Source organism: Nerophis ophidion, linkage group LG22, assembly GCF_033978795.1.
Source record: "Nerophis ophidion isolate RoL-2023_Sa linkage group LG22, RoL_Noph_v1.0, whole genome shotgun sequence".
Lineage (NCBI taxonomy): Eukaryota > Metazoa > Chordata > Actinopteri > Syngnathiformes > Syngnathidae > Nerophis > Nerophis ophidion.
The window spans coordinates 35,128,754-35,143,769 of record NC_084632.1 but is presented as its reverse complement, the minus strand read 5'-3'; the positions used below and the strand labels follow the sequence as shown (position 1 = coordinate 35,143,769).

General features: G+C 40.6%; 1 protein-coding gene across 1 annotated transcript in view; it reads right to left on the bottom strand.

Annotated features, from left to right (window-relative positions):
* Positions 1–15,016, bottom strand: part of adcy1a (adenylate cyclase 1a) — a 196,422-nt gene that overhangs the window by 16,059 nt on the left and 165,347 nt on the right. The window contains exons 15-16 of the mRNA XM_061883768.1: positions 10,037–10,153; positions 4,672–4,818 (exon numbers count right to left, since the gene is read on the bottom strand). Coding sequence (XP_061739752.1) covers positions 4,672–4,818; positions 10,037–10,153 — 264 coding nt within the window. The remainder of the gene's footprint in view (positions 1–4,671; positions 4,819–10,036; positions 10,154–15,016) is intronic.

Here is a 15,016-nt window from a genome sequence, read left to right as displayed (position 1 = left end):
AGAGAAAACTGGAATTATATCAAACTGAATTTTGATTTAGATTGGACGTGTCATTGTGAAAATGCTTAAAGGAACATTGAAAAGTATGTTGGAGTTCGGGTGTTGTTGGAGGGAACAGTTATAAATTCATCGAAAATAATTTGTGTTAAAAAGGGGGCAGATCAATCAATCAATCATTGTTTACTTATATAGCCCTAAATCACTAGTGTCTCAAAGGGCTGCACAAACCACAACACAAACCACTACGACATCCTCGGTAGGCCCACATAAGGGCAAGGAAAACTCACACCCAGTGGGACGTCGGCAGAGGTGGGTAGTAACGCGCTACATTTACTCCGTTACATTTACTTGAGTAACTTTTGGGATAAATTGTACTTTTACGAGTAGTTTTCATGAAAGATCGTGTTTCGAAGAGGGTCCCTTACGAAGGGCAGAGATGGGCATCGCCACCACCCATCAACTGGTGCTGAAGAAAGGTGCGGGGCCGACCTTCAGGTTGTACAGGTACGACCATATAAATCTTCCTAAAACACTGGTAACACAATAAGCAGATAAGGCATTTTCCAAAATGATCCTAGTAAATTTTTCTTATAACATCTGAATCGCTCCCATTGTATGTATATATATATATATATATATATATTTTTTTTTTTTTCTAGTCCTTCACTTTCACTTTCCTCATCCACAAATCTTTCATCCTTGCTTTAAATTAATGGGGAAATCGTCGCTTTCTCGGTCCGAATCGCTCTCGCTGCTGGTGGCCATGATTGTAAACAATGTTCAAATGTGAGGAGCTCCACAACCCGTGACGTCACGCGCACATCGTCTGCTACTTCCGGTACAGGCAAGGCTTTTTTATCAGCACCAAAAGTTGCAAACTTTATCGTCGATGTTCTCTACTAAATCCTTTCAGCAAAAATATGGCAATATCGCGAAATAATCAAGTATGACACATAGAATGGACCTGCTATCCCCGTTTGAATAAGAAAATCTCATTTCAGTAGGCCTTTAAATGTGATAAAATTATTTCTCAGAATATCCTTCCATTCATAAAACTTTCTACCGTTTGTCCCTCTTGGGGTTGCGTAGGTGGCTAGAGCATTCGAGTATCAATGATACATGAAACAATTTTCAATAAAACAGAGGGAAGGTAGTTCAAGGTCATGGTGGCAGGCCGCAGCTCTCAGGCGCTGACCATCCATTCATCACCCCATCGAGGGCGTTGGATTGGGGGACAGGAGGGTGTATGTGTGGCGTATATTTTTTTTGTGGATGTGTGTGTGTGTGTGTGTGTGTGTGTGTGTGTGTGTGTTTGTTTGTGTTTGTGTGTGTATAAGCCCATAGTGTCTCTCTGTTCCGCGGCCTTATGTATTTGCCGTCGCTAGTCCAAAGTTCACAACAACAGGTGTGTGTCCATGAGAGACAAAAAAGGGAGTTTGTTGTGTCTTCCTGCAGTGATCTTCGGGAGAGTCTCGAAGCCAGGGAAAACAATCAAAGTAAAGTGATTTGTATGCGAGTGAAAACAAAATTTGCTTTTCACTCTAAAATTGTCTATGACTGGTCCTCAAAACCTGCGGGGTAGACAGTCCGATATAATCCACAGTTCTTTCCGCATCCTCCAATCATTTGGAGGATGCGGGATACATTTCAGCAATGTTAACATTTGGTTACTTGACCCTTGGCAAGTTTTACTGCAATAAGGCGCTTTTGGTAGCCATCCACAAGCTTCTGGCAAGCTTCTGGTTTAATATTTTGACCACTCCTCTTGACAAAATTGTTGCAATTCAGCTAAATTTGTTTCTGACATGGACTTGTTTCTTCAGCATTGTCCACACGTTTAAGTCAGGACTTTGGGAAGGCCATTCTAAACCCTTAATTCAAGCCTGATTTTGCCATCCCTTTAATACTACCACCACCATGCTTGACTGTAGGAATTGGTGTTCTTGGAATTAAAGGCCTCACCTTTTCTTTAACAATGGAAGAAGGATTACCTCCAAATTCTTCAGGACAACCTAAAATTATCAGCCCCGAGGTTGGGTCTTGGGCGGAGTTGGGTGTTTTAACAGGACAATGACCCCAAACACACGGCAAAAGTGGTAAAGGAATGGCTAAATCAGGCTAGAATCAAGTTTTTAGAATGGCCTTCCCAAAGTCCTGACTTAAACCTGTGGACAATGCTGAAGAAACAAGTCCATGTCAGAAAACCAACACATTTAGCTGAACTACACCAATTTTGTCAAGAGGACCTTTACTGTTCCCAATATACATAAATGACATGCCATCAGCATGCGACTGTGAATTGTTCCGGTTAGCGGATGACTCGGGCCTGCTGGTATCCGGCCAGGTGGAACAAATCCTCAGTGCTGAACTCCTTAATATTTGCACCTGGCTCGCTGACAACAAGCTATCCATACACTTAGGTAAAACGGACTCCATCCTATTTGGGTCCCATATCGACCTTAAGAAAGTCAGTGACTTCACTATAAAAGTGGGTGACATTGTTATCACCAGGAAAGATGAGATCACCTACCTAGGTTCCATTCTAGAGGCTAATCTTTCCTGTGATAAAATGGCAACCGAGGTAATCAAAAAGGTCAACCAAAGAACGAGATTCCTCTACAGAATCTCCTCTCTGGTCAACAAAAGCACCTTGAAGAGTCTAGCGGGAACTCTCATCCAACCCTTTTTCGATTACGCTTGCACCTCCTGGTACTCCAGCACCTCCAAAACCCTCAAATCTAGACTCCAAACATTCCAGAACAAGCTAGTCCGGTTACTTTTAAACCTCCACCCCAGATCACACCTCACTCCAACCCACTTCTCCAAAGTGGGCTGGGTCAGGGTGGAGGACAGAGTAAAACAACTTGCACTGAGCCTAGTCTGTAAAATCCATTACACCTCCCTGATACCGAAGTACATGACCGCCATAACCACAAAACCAGGGGGAGCTCCACAAACCACGTTAAACACAGATTCCGATCTAACAAAGGTCTTAACTCATTCACTTTTTATGGAATGCACTCCCAACAGGTGTAAAAGTAAGTGCATCTCTATATTCCTTCAAAACCACTCTAAAACAACACCACCAGGCAACTTCAACCCTTTACTAATACCCTCCTCCATTCACATCCCATCTCCCCGGATTATAAATAACCTAATATAAATAATCAAATGTACTTCTAATGTACTTGTTCTTATTCTATCTGAACTCTCTATGTTCTCTGCTCACTGTACATATCCTACTAAGTCAGACCTACGCTGTTTCAATGTCCATTTCTGTGTTGATGCAATTGTTGATGACTGAAGTACTGATATCAACCAAAGCTTCTCAACCCGACCCCCGGATTGTAAATAATGTAAATAATTCAATGTACATACTATGATGATTAACTTGTGTGATGACTGCATTATGCTGATAGTATATATTTGTACCATGAATTGATTAACGTGGACCCCGACTTAAACAAGTTGAAAAACTTATTGTGGTTTGTTACCATTTAGTGGTCAATTGTACGGAATATGTACTGTACTGTGCAATCTACTAATAAAAGTTTCAATCAATCAATCAATCAAAAGGAGTGGTCAAAAATCCAACCAGAACCAGGTTTCCTGTGGACGGGGACTCTCGCTGCTGTCTTGGATCCGCTTTGAACTGAACTCTCGTGGCTGTGTTGGAGCCACTATAGATTGAACTTTCACAGTATCATGTTAGACCCGCACGACATCCATTGCTTTTGGTCCCCTAGAGGGGCGGGGTTGCCCACATCTGAGGTCCTCTCCAAGGTTTCTCATAGTCAGCACTGTCACTGGCGTCCCACTGGATGTGAATTCTCCCTGCCCACTGGGTGTGAGTTTTCTTTTGTGGGTTCTTCCGAGGATGTCGTAGTCGTAATGGTTTGTACAGTCCTTTGAGACCTTTGTGATTTAGGGCTATATAAATAAACATTGATTGATTGAGAAGCTTGTGGATGCCAACCAAAAGCGCCTTATTGCAGTGAAACTTGCCAAGGGACATGTAACCAAATATTAACATTGCTGTATGTATGCTTTTGACCCAGCAGATTTGGTCACATTTTCTGCAGACTCATAATAAATTTAGAAAAATAAAATAAAATAAAAAACTTCATGAATGTTTTTATGACAAATTATTGGAAAACGAAGACAGCATGACATCGAGTTCATTACAAGTATACCTGTATGTCAAATTTTGACTAAAACTGTATATTATTGTTAATTTTTTTTTACCTTCGCAATCAGTAAGTCCTTATCGATTTGTGTCAATTAGGTGAAATTAGGTCTGAAAATAGTTGACTTCATTTTTGTTGCTGCCCATTAGGATGTTATCAGTAGATCCATAAAAAATTCATAAGAAAAACAAACTTCATGAATTTTTTTTGTGACCAACGGGTATGTGCTCCAATCACTCAGTCACAAAAAAATAAGAGTTGTAGAAATGATTGGAAACTCAAGACAGCCATGATATTTTGTTCTTTACAAGTGTATGTAAACTTTTGATCGCGACGGTATGTGCACAACTATAAATGTGATCAATTGCATTACCTGCGTTATCCTTTCCATCTTTTATAACTGAGCTACTGTGTGGAAAAATTTCCCTTGTGGTTCAATAAAGTTTGTCTCAGTCTAAGTCCAAGTCTAAATCCAGGCGTTTACCTCATCAAAGTCAGCTATGATCTCATTGAGCAGCCGGAGACACTCGACTCCCATGTTGTTTCCGTCCAACTCGATGTAGAAGTCGTTGAAGTTAGCGATTGAAGCAAAGAGTACTCCAACCTGAGCGTAGGACTGGTAGTACAAGTCCTGGTGGGGACAGGGAGAAAGAGAATATTGTTTGCGTTGGTTTTCATGGCTCGACATCCAAAAATGGTCTAAAAGCATGGCAACAAAATGGCAAAAAAAGTTCACTAAAATGTATTATTAAAGGTTATTTGAAGCAAAAATGTATGAAGTTGTTTTTTTAAGTGAAAAGTGACACTGTACTGATATATACTCTAAGCCAGGACCAAAAAAAAAAAATACAAACCCCGTTTCCATATGAGTTGGGAAATTGTGTTGGATGTAAATATAAACGGAATACAATGATTTGCAAATCATTTTCAACCCATATTCAGGTGAATGCAATACAAAGACAACATATTTGATGTTCAAACTCATAAACTTTTTTTTTTTTTTTTTTGCAAATAATAATTATCTTAGAATTTAATTGCTGCAACATGTGCAGAAGTAGTTGGGAAAGGGCATGTTCACCACTGTGTTACATCACTTTTTCTTTTAAAAACACTCAATAAACGTTTGGGAACTGAGGAAACTAATTGTTGAAGCTTTGAAAGTGGAATTCTTTACCATTCTTGCTTGATGTACAGCTTAAATTGTTCAACAGTCCGGGGTCTTGTTGTCGTATTTTCCGCTTCATAATGCGCCACACATTTTCGATGGGAGACATGTCTGGACTGCAGGCGGGCAAGGAAAGTACCCGCACTCTTTTACTACCAAGCCACGCTGTTGTAACACGTAGCTTGGCATTGTCTTGCTGAAATAAGCAGGGGCGCCAATGATAACGTTGCTTAGATGACAACATATGTTGCTCCAAAACCTGTATGGACCTTTCAGCATTAATGGTGCCTTCACAGATGTGTAAGTTACCCATGCCTTGGACATTAATACACCCCCATACCATCACAGATGCTGGCTTTTGAACTTTACGCCTATAACAATTCGGATGGTTATTTTCCTCTTTGTTCCGGAGGACACCACGTCCTCTGTTTCCAAATATAATTTGAAATGTGGACCCGTCAGAACACAGACCACTTTTCCACTTTGCATCAGTCCATCTTTGATGAGCTCAGGCCCAGCGAAGCCGGCGGCGTTTCTGGGTGTTGTTGATAAATGGGTTTGGCTTTGCATAGTAGAGTTTTAACTTGCACTTACAGATGTAGAGACCAACTTTAGTTACTGACAGTGGTTTTATGAAGTGTTCCTGAGCCCCATGTGGTGATATCCTTTACACACCGATGTCGGTTTTTGATGCAGTACCGCCTGAGGGTTCAAAGGTTCGTAATATCATCGGTTACGTGCAGTGATTTCTCCAGATTCTCTGAACCTTTTGATGATTTATGGACCGTAGATGGTAAAATACCTAAATTCCTTGCAATAGCTCGTTGAGAAATGTTGTTCTAAAACTGTTCGACAATTTGCGTACAAACTGGTGACCCTCGCCCCATCCTTGTTTGTGAATTACTTAGCATTTCATGGAAGCTGCTTTTATACCCAATCATGGCACCCACCTGTTCCCAATTAGCCTGCACACCTGTGGGATGTTCCATATAAGTGTTTAATGAGCATTCCTCAACTTTATCAGTATGTATTGCCACCTTTCCCAACTTCTTTGTCACGTGTTGCTGGCATCATATTCTAAAGATAATGATTATTTGCAAAAAAAAAAAAATGTTTATCAGTTTGAACATCAAATATGTTGTCTTTGTAGCATATTCAACTGAATATGGGTTGAAAATAATTTGCAAATCATTGTATTCCGTTTATATTCACATCTAATACAATTTCCCAACTCATGGAAACGGGGTTTGTAAATAAAAAATCTGTCTGAAGCCACAAATAATGAAAAGCCTTATATAAGTCTTATAATGCAGGCAACACATGATACAAGTGTCTTTATTAGCCTACTATCAAAGGCTGATGCAAATCTTCGTTGAGAGAAATATTGCATTTTAATGTTGATTCTACACATTTTTGCGATATTGGAACTTGTTAGTAAAATAGCTTCTTACAGGATGAGATAACTTCGGGAAATTACTTGTTCAGAATGGCCAAATGTATAGATGTGTGTGTCCAAGGCTGTCTTCTTCTAATGGATTTACCGTATTTCCTTGAATTGCCGCCGGGTATATAGTATGCGCCTGCCTTGAATTACTGCCGGGTCAAACTCGCGTCGCAAAATAATTAGCGCATGCTTAGTATTACCGCTGGGTAAAACTTGTGACGTCACGAGTGACACTTCCCCTGTCATCATTTTCAAAATGGAGGAGGCTGATTTCGATACCGGTAATTTGAAATCGCATAAAGGGAAGAAAATTAAGCGCTATTCAGTAGGATTTAAGGTCGGGTATGCTAAAAAGAACAGTAAGCAGCTATGTTTTATTAATATACCGTAGCTGCGTGTGTCAAATGGGAGTCATTAAATGACTCCCGCCTCCTGGTGGTAGAGGGCGCTAGTGATCCTTCTTGCGACTACTCGGCTGCAGAAGAAGTGACAACGAGTGACCTGATATGTGCTGGGAACGGATATTACGCAGTGGGGTGCACGACGGACCTTTTTAGGATGTAACACCTATGCTGGCTATGTAAACAACCGGGCTGAAATAAAGCATGTTCCAGTCCTAAATACCCAGTGTATTATTTATACAATAACACTTCATGGTGGCAGCGGTGGGATAAAAAGATCACCCACGGAGCAGAAGGAGAGGGGGAGTTGTCCGAGGATAATACTGTCATTGCCCGCACGTGAGGAGCCGAGCTAATTGATAGCAACGGTCTGATAGCAGTTTTCTAAACTGGACTTTCAATCGAAGCAGGAGGTAATAAAAGAAGATCTTCATCGAGACAGAGAGACTTTTAAAACTGAAGAAAGATAAGGAAGACTTCTAGAAACAAGTTGTCGATGCTTTTGATCGGAATGAGCTGGCCTGGACTTCATTTATAAGTAAAGGTAGGACCATAATAACATTTTTTGTATTAAATGTGCTTTTCATGATGGTATCCCTACATCACACTCAAATTTTTACTGCATGTCTTTGGTAAGTGCCGGAGTGAGAAGTGGTTTTAGAATTATTAGCGCATGCTTACCTTTACCACATGCCTTTGGTAAGCGCCGGAGTGAGAAGAGGTTTTAAATTAATTAGCGCCCTGGCGGCAATTCAAGGAAATACGGTATTACAATCTTTGCAAGCTGGGTAACGTTTGCTGTGGTCTGGAACAACATGGCACACAAACAACTATCAGAAATGCAACCAATGTTACATACAGATAATGTGTCATGAGACATGCAAATATAAATTAAATACACAGAGGAAATAAGTAAAGGAAATTAAATGATAAATATACATACAGAATCAATTTTGGTGATTTAACCCCCAATTCCAACCCTTGATGCTGAGTGCCAAGCAGCAAGGTAATGGGTCCCATTTTTAAAGTCTTTGGTATGACTCGACCGGGATTTGAACTCACAACTATTTAGTGTGTTTGTCTTCATGTATATGCAGAATATAAACCAAACTTTTAAGACACCCACTCTACTAGGAGTAGAAAATGCACTTATAATCATTTAGCACCCGCAATGTCATTCATTTAAGCCTGAAACTATTTTGATGCCGCTGTATTAGCAAGTGTAAGCAAACTGGCAGTTACGCACAAATGGAGAGAATTGGGGGGGATCGCGCTGCGGTGACAGACGATGGCGAGAGAATACTCCATACAGGTCACACTGAGGGTGGCCGTATAAACAACTTTAACCCTGATTACAAATATGTGCCACACTGTGAACCCACACCAAACAAGAATGACAAACACATTTCGGGAGAACGTCCGCACCGTAACACAACATAAACACAACAGAACAAATACCCAGAACCCCTTGCAGCACTAACTCCTCCGGGACGCGACAATATACACCCCACCTCAACATCCTCATGCTCAAATTCCAAGCTGCTGTTTTGAGGCATGTTAAAAATAATAATGCACTTTGTAACTTCAATGATAAATATGGCAGTGCCATGTTGGCTTTTTTTTTCCATAAGTTGATTTATTTTGGAAAACCTTGTTACGTTGTTTAATGCATCCAGCGGGGCATCACAACAAAATTAGGCATAATAATGTGTTCATTCCACGACTGTATATATCGGTATCAATTGATATCGGAATCTGTAATTAAGAGTTGGACAATATCGGAATATCGGATATCCGCAAAAAAGCCATTATCGGACATCTCGACTTAAAACAAATAAACAGAATAGCTAATAAAAGCAAACACAAGCAAATACGAGTACAAGTACCCAAAAAAAGTCTAGCTCAGATTGTTTAAATACTGATTCATCAGCAAACCCCACCACCACCCACCCCTGGAGTTTGCTGCTAGCGGGGTGTATAAAATAGTCAGGTTGTGTCACGGATGCAAAGGATTCTGGATATTTGTTGTGTTGCGTTTATGTTGTGTTACTGTGAGGATGTTCTCCCGAAATGTGTTTGTCATTCTTGTTTGGTGTGGCTTCACAGCGTGGCGCATATTAGTGAGAGTGTTACAATTGTTTATATCACAACCATTATTGTACTCTGTATCACCCAGTATGCCTTTCAATCTTGTACGTGTGATTGCGTAAGCTGCACACAACATGATGCTGGACTAACAGTCGGTTTGTAAATGTTGTTGAAGGAGTCAAAGCCAATGGCTTCACAGCACGCCCTTATTCTAGTCACCAGGATGAACACCATTGGATATTCGCGAGAACGTCAGCGGCTCCCGTTGTCTTCTTTACTCTGTGAAACGGGTTTAAATATCTCTCTGAGTGGTAAAGGTGGCCGACCTCTGGTGTATTTCAACAGGCAGGTGGCGGGCGGTTGCGGTTCTGATAAAATGTTGGTTCGGGTGGACTGCGGGTGGATGACGACTTTGGTGATGCGGTTGCGGATGATATAATTGCCTATCCGCGCATTTCTAATGGGGACAGAGTTCCATATTTTGGGGCCTCCAACTGCAAATTTTTTGTACCCTCTCTTTTTTTTTTTCTTGTCCCAGGACAATGCAGAAGGGACCGGTCTCATGAGAATACAAAAACAGCAACTGTAATAAATATGGGGGAGTTAGGATCGAGTTAGGGTTTGGGTTTACACACAGAAACTTTTGAGTTCCTGCTGAATTCAAGTGTGCTGCAAACCTTTTGTTTGTGTTGATTGTTGTCAACTATTTCCCGACGGCCGGTCCTGTCTGAACATGCCTGTGGATGCTTACCATGTTCCTGGGGTTCGACATCAGGAAGTGTTGAGCCACGTGTGCTGGGAGCAGGTTGAACAGGATCCTCTTGTTGTCCAGTTTTACTTTCTCCATGTCATCTCTCTCCTCTTCCGCCTGGGCAGTATCAGTCACGCGCGCACACACACACACACGCACACACATACACATACACACACACACACACACACACACACACACACACACACACACACACACACACACACACACACACACACACACACACACACACAGGTTATCATTTTGAATGGAGACCAAGTTTTTGATCATCACTTGTGGGGACCACCCTTTCTACAGGTTGAAGAGGCAAATAAAAATGTGGTAAATTAACCTCTGCCCACTCATACATGTCTTTAAATCTCTGGATTGATGAAGTAATGCGCTGATCATTCTTACTGTGGACCCCTGGGGAAAAAAATTATATAATTTTGCATAATTCACACAAATTTGTAAGTGACTACTGAGGACCTTCTTAAAAAAAAAAAAGTTCAAATTAAATATGACATGCATACTACTGTGCAAATGTCTCACACCAAAACTAACCAGTAAACATGTTTTATGGGCCAAAGCTTAGAAATTACTTAGGCATCTTCAGAATTGATCTGACTATCATTTAAAAAGGTTTCGCTTTGGGGGACCTGTTTTTTTGTCCACATAGGTGACTGTGTAAACAGAACGATGTCCCCATTAAGTAAGCATTGCCAGAACACACACACACACACACACACACATGTGTGTGTTTGTCACCTTCTTGATGCCTACCTCTATAGCAGTGGTCCCCAACCACCGGGCCATGGCCCAATTGGTACCGGGCCGCAGAACAATTTTTTATTCATTTTTATTTAAAACAGAAACAAAAAAACAAAACAAAACAAAAAAAATATATATATATATATATTTTATTTTTTTTATTAAATCAACATAAAAAACACAATATACACTTACAATTAGTGCACCAACCACAAAAACCTCCCTTTTTCATGACAAAAACGTCCCTTTTTCATCCATCCATCCATTTTCTACCGCTTATTCCCTTTCGGGGTTGCGGGGGGCGCTGGCGCCTATCTCAGCTACAATCGGGCGGAAGGCGGGGTACACCCTGGACAAGTCGCCACCTCATCGCAGGGCCAATACAGATAGACAGACAACATTCACACTCACAGTCACACCATTTTATTGTTGCCAATCAACCTATCCCCAGGTGCATGCCTTTGGAGGTGGGAGGAAGCCGGAGTACCCGGAGGGAACCCACGCATTCACGGGGAGAACATGCAAACTCCACACAGAAAGATCCCAAGCCTGGATTTGAACCCAGGACTGCAGGAACTTCGTATTGTGAGGCAGACGCACTAACCCTTCTGCCACCGTGAAGCCTAAAAAAGGTGGTAAATGTCCACTGTATGTTTGAAAATATAGCAACAGGCCTCAGGTTGGAGTGTGCAGTAAATGTGATTGTCTCCGTGGTGATGTTCCGTATAGTACATGCATAAATCCTCATCTAAATAAGGCACTTTACTCACACGCAGTCTTAGTAAATCATAGGCAACATGGCCAGTAATAGTACACACTAGGGTTGTATGGTATACCGGTATTATTAAAGTACCGCAATACTAATGAATCATATTCGGTATTATACTGCCTCTGAAATGTACCGGTCCCCCACCCCACCGACCCCCGTCGTCGTCATTGTTGGTTTAAAGGGGAACATTATCAGAATTTCAAAAGGGTTAAAAACAATAAAAATCAGTTCCCAGTGGCTTGTTTTTTATTTTTCGAAGTTTTTTTCAAAATTTTACACCTCCCGGAATATCCCTAAAAAAAGCTTTAAAGTTCTTGATTTTCGCTATTTGCGATGCGACTGTCCAGTTCCCTGTGACGTCATACAGTGCTGCCAGTACAAACAACATGGCGGTTACCACAGCAAGATATAGCGACATTAGGTCGGATTCAGACTCGGATTTCAGCGGTTCAAGCGATTCAACAGATTACGCATGTATTGAAACAGATGGTCGGAGTATGGAGGCAGATAGCGAAAACGAAATTGAAGAAGAAACTGAAGCTATTGAGCGAATAGCTATTGACGCCATTCGGCCATAGCATGGGTGTACCTAATGAAGTGGCCCATAGCATGGCTGCCTTATTAGCATCGCCGGTAAAATGTGCGGACCAAACGATCCGGACTTTCGTATCTTGTGACACTGGAGCAACTTAAATATGTCGATTGGTAAGTGTTTGTTTCGCATTAAATGTGGGTATCTAGTTTCAAATGTACATACAGCTAGCGTAAATGGCATGTTAGCACCGATTAGCATAGCATGTTAGCATCGATTAGCTGGCAGTCATGCTGCGACCAAATATGTCTGATTAGCACATAAGTCAACAACATCAACAAAACTCACCTTTGTGATTTCGTTGACTTAATCGTTGCAAATGCATCTGCAGGTTATCCATACATCTCTGTGCCATGTCTGTCTTAGCATCGCCGGTCAAATGTGAAGACACTTTGGTACATTCAATGGGGGTCTGGCGGCAGATTTCTTGCCAGTGGTGCAACTTGAATCCCTCCCTGTTAGTGTTGTTACACCCTCCGACAACACACCGACGAGGCATGATGTCTCCAAAGTTCCAAAAAATAGTCGAAATAACGGAAAATAACAGAGCTGAGACCCGGTGCTTGTAATGTGAAAATTAATATGGGTGTGTTACCTCGGTGACGTCACGTTCTGACGTCGTCGCTAAAAGACCGATAAACAGAAAGGCGTTTAATTTGCCAAAATTCACCCATTTAGGGTTCGGAAATCGGTAAAAAAAATACATGGTCTTTTTTTTTGCAACATCAAGGTATATATTGACGCTTGCATACGTTTGGTGATAATGTCCCCCTTTAAGAGCAGACAAGCATGTTCGGCAGCGCACAATCATGGAGTACTTACAAGCAGACACAAGACAAAAGGGAGAACGGACACATTTTGGCTTTAAAACTAACAATAAAGGTGAAGTTACAACACTTAAATTCCCTCAGGAAGAGGTGCTTTAAGACAGCTTGAATCCAGCTACAGTCTGCGGTGTTTTAGCTGCTCCTAAATCACTAATCCTCGTCTCCATGGCGACAAATAAAGTACGTTTCTTACAGTATCATCCCTGCAGGATGAGGAATAGCTAAACATGCTTCACTACACACCGTAGCTCACCGGCGTCACAATGTAAACAAACGTAATTGGTGGATCTACACCTAACATCTAGTCGATACTACTATGAATACGTCGATATGGGTTCTTCCGAGGATGTCGTAGTCGTAATGGTTTGTACAGTCCTTTGACACATTTGTGATTTAGGGCTATATAAATAAACATTGATTGATTGATGTTTTGGCATCAAAACATCTTCTTTCGTTTTTTTTATTTTTTATTTATGCTATAAACTCAGAAAATATGTCCCTGGACACATGAGGACTTTGAATCCTGTAACTACTTGGTATCGGATTGATACCCAAATGTGTGGTATGATCCAGAACTAATGTAAAGTATCAAACAAGAGAATAATATGTGTTTATTACATTTTAACAGAAGTGTAGATAGAACATCTTAATTGAGAAAGCAAGCAGAAATTAAGAGTAAATGAAAAGGTGGATTATTGATCATTTTTTACAGTAGCTATACTGTAGCTAGGGGTGATGAATGGATGGTCAGCGCCTGAGAGCTGCGGCCTACCACCATGACCTTGAACTACCTGCCCTCTGTTGCTAGATATCTCGAGATGCATGTTGTAATATGTATATGTGCTTTGCTATGGAGGTTTTTTCCCACTCCAGACTGGGCCCCCTTAGAGCCCAGTCTAGATTGTACTTTTTTACTCAGCGTTTACCTTTTTCCCATCTTCTACGGGGCGCCTAGTGGCGACCCATCAGCGTTCTTGTTCTGTAACCCTGTACACTGTTTGTTTGTCTAATCTTGAACAGGTTTGTGCTGAAAACAAAGTTTTGTTGTACTTGTGCAATGACAATAAATACCTATCCTATCCTAAGTAGATTAATAATATTTTTTTTACAGTTTCTTCCTCATACTTTTGACAAAATAGAATGATAAATAACACAATATGTTACTGCATGCGTCAGCAGACTAAATTGGGAGTCTTTGTTTGCTTATTACTAAAAGACAAGTTGTATTGTATGTTCTGTATTTTATTTAGGGACAAACTCGCAATGAGGAACGTGTGTTTATTGTACTCTAAATTTTTTGGTTAAAATAAATCCAATATTGACATTTTTTTGTGGTCCACTTTATTTAGAAAAGTATCGAAAAGTACTGAAAAGTATCAGAATAATTTTGGTGCCGGTACCAGTACCAAATTATTGGTATCGGGACAACACAAGTAGATATTATTTTATCGATTGCTCACGCTGTTTAGCTCGTAGTTATTGGATCTTAGTAAATCCGGACTATACTGAAGCTAACAACCAAATTAAATACACCCCTATGCAATATCCTACCCTAATACCCTACTGTGCAATATTACCCTTCGAGTGCAATACATTCGACGCTGATTGTTATCACTCCGGCAGGATTGCTTATTATATTTATTGGATAGTAGTCTATTTATTTCAATTCTTAGTTTTGTCTTTATTAATCCTTGTGTAATTAATTTTATTCCATATTTGTTCCAACTACCGCACGTTAAGTTGGAGTCCTTAATCTTGTTATATGCAAATATAATGACAATAAAGTCCATTGTATTTTATATGAATAAAACAACATTATTATCAATCAATCAATCAATCAATGTTTATTTATATAGCCCCAAATCACAAATGTCTCAAAGGACTGCACAAATCATTACGACTACAACATCCTCGGAAGAACCCACAAAAGGGCAAGGAAAACTCACACCCAGTGTATTAGCACATAAAAAAGTGCATGATAGAGCAACGTGTACATGTGATGCCTCCTCCACATTTCTGAC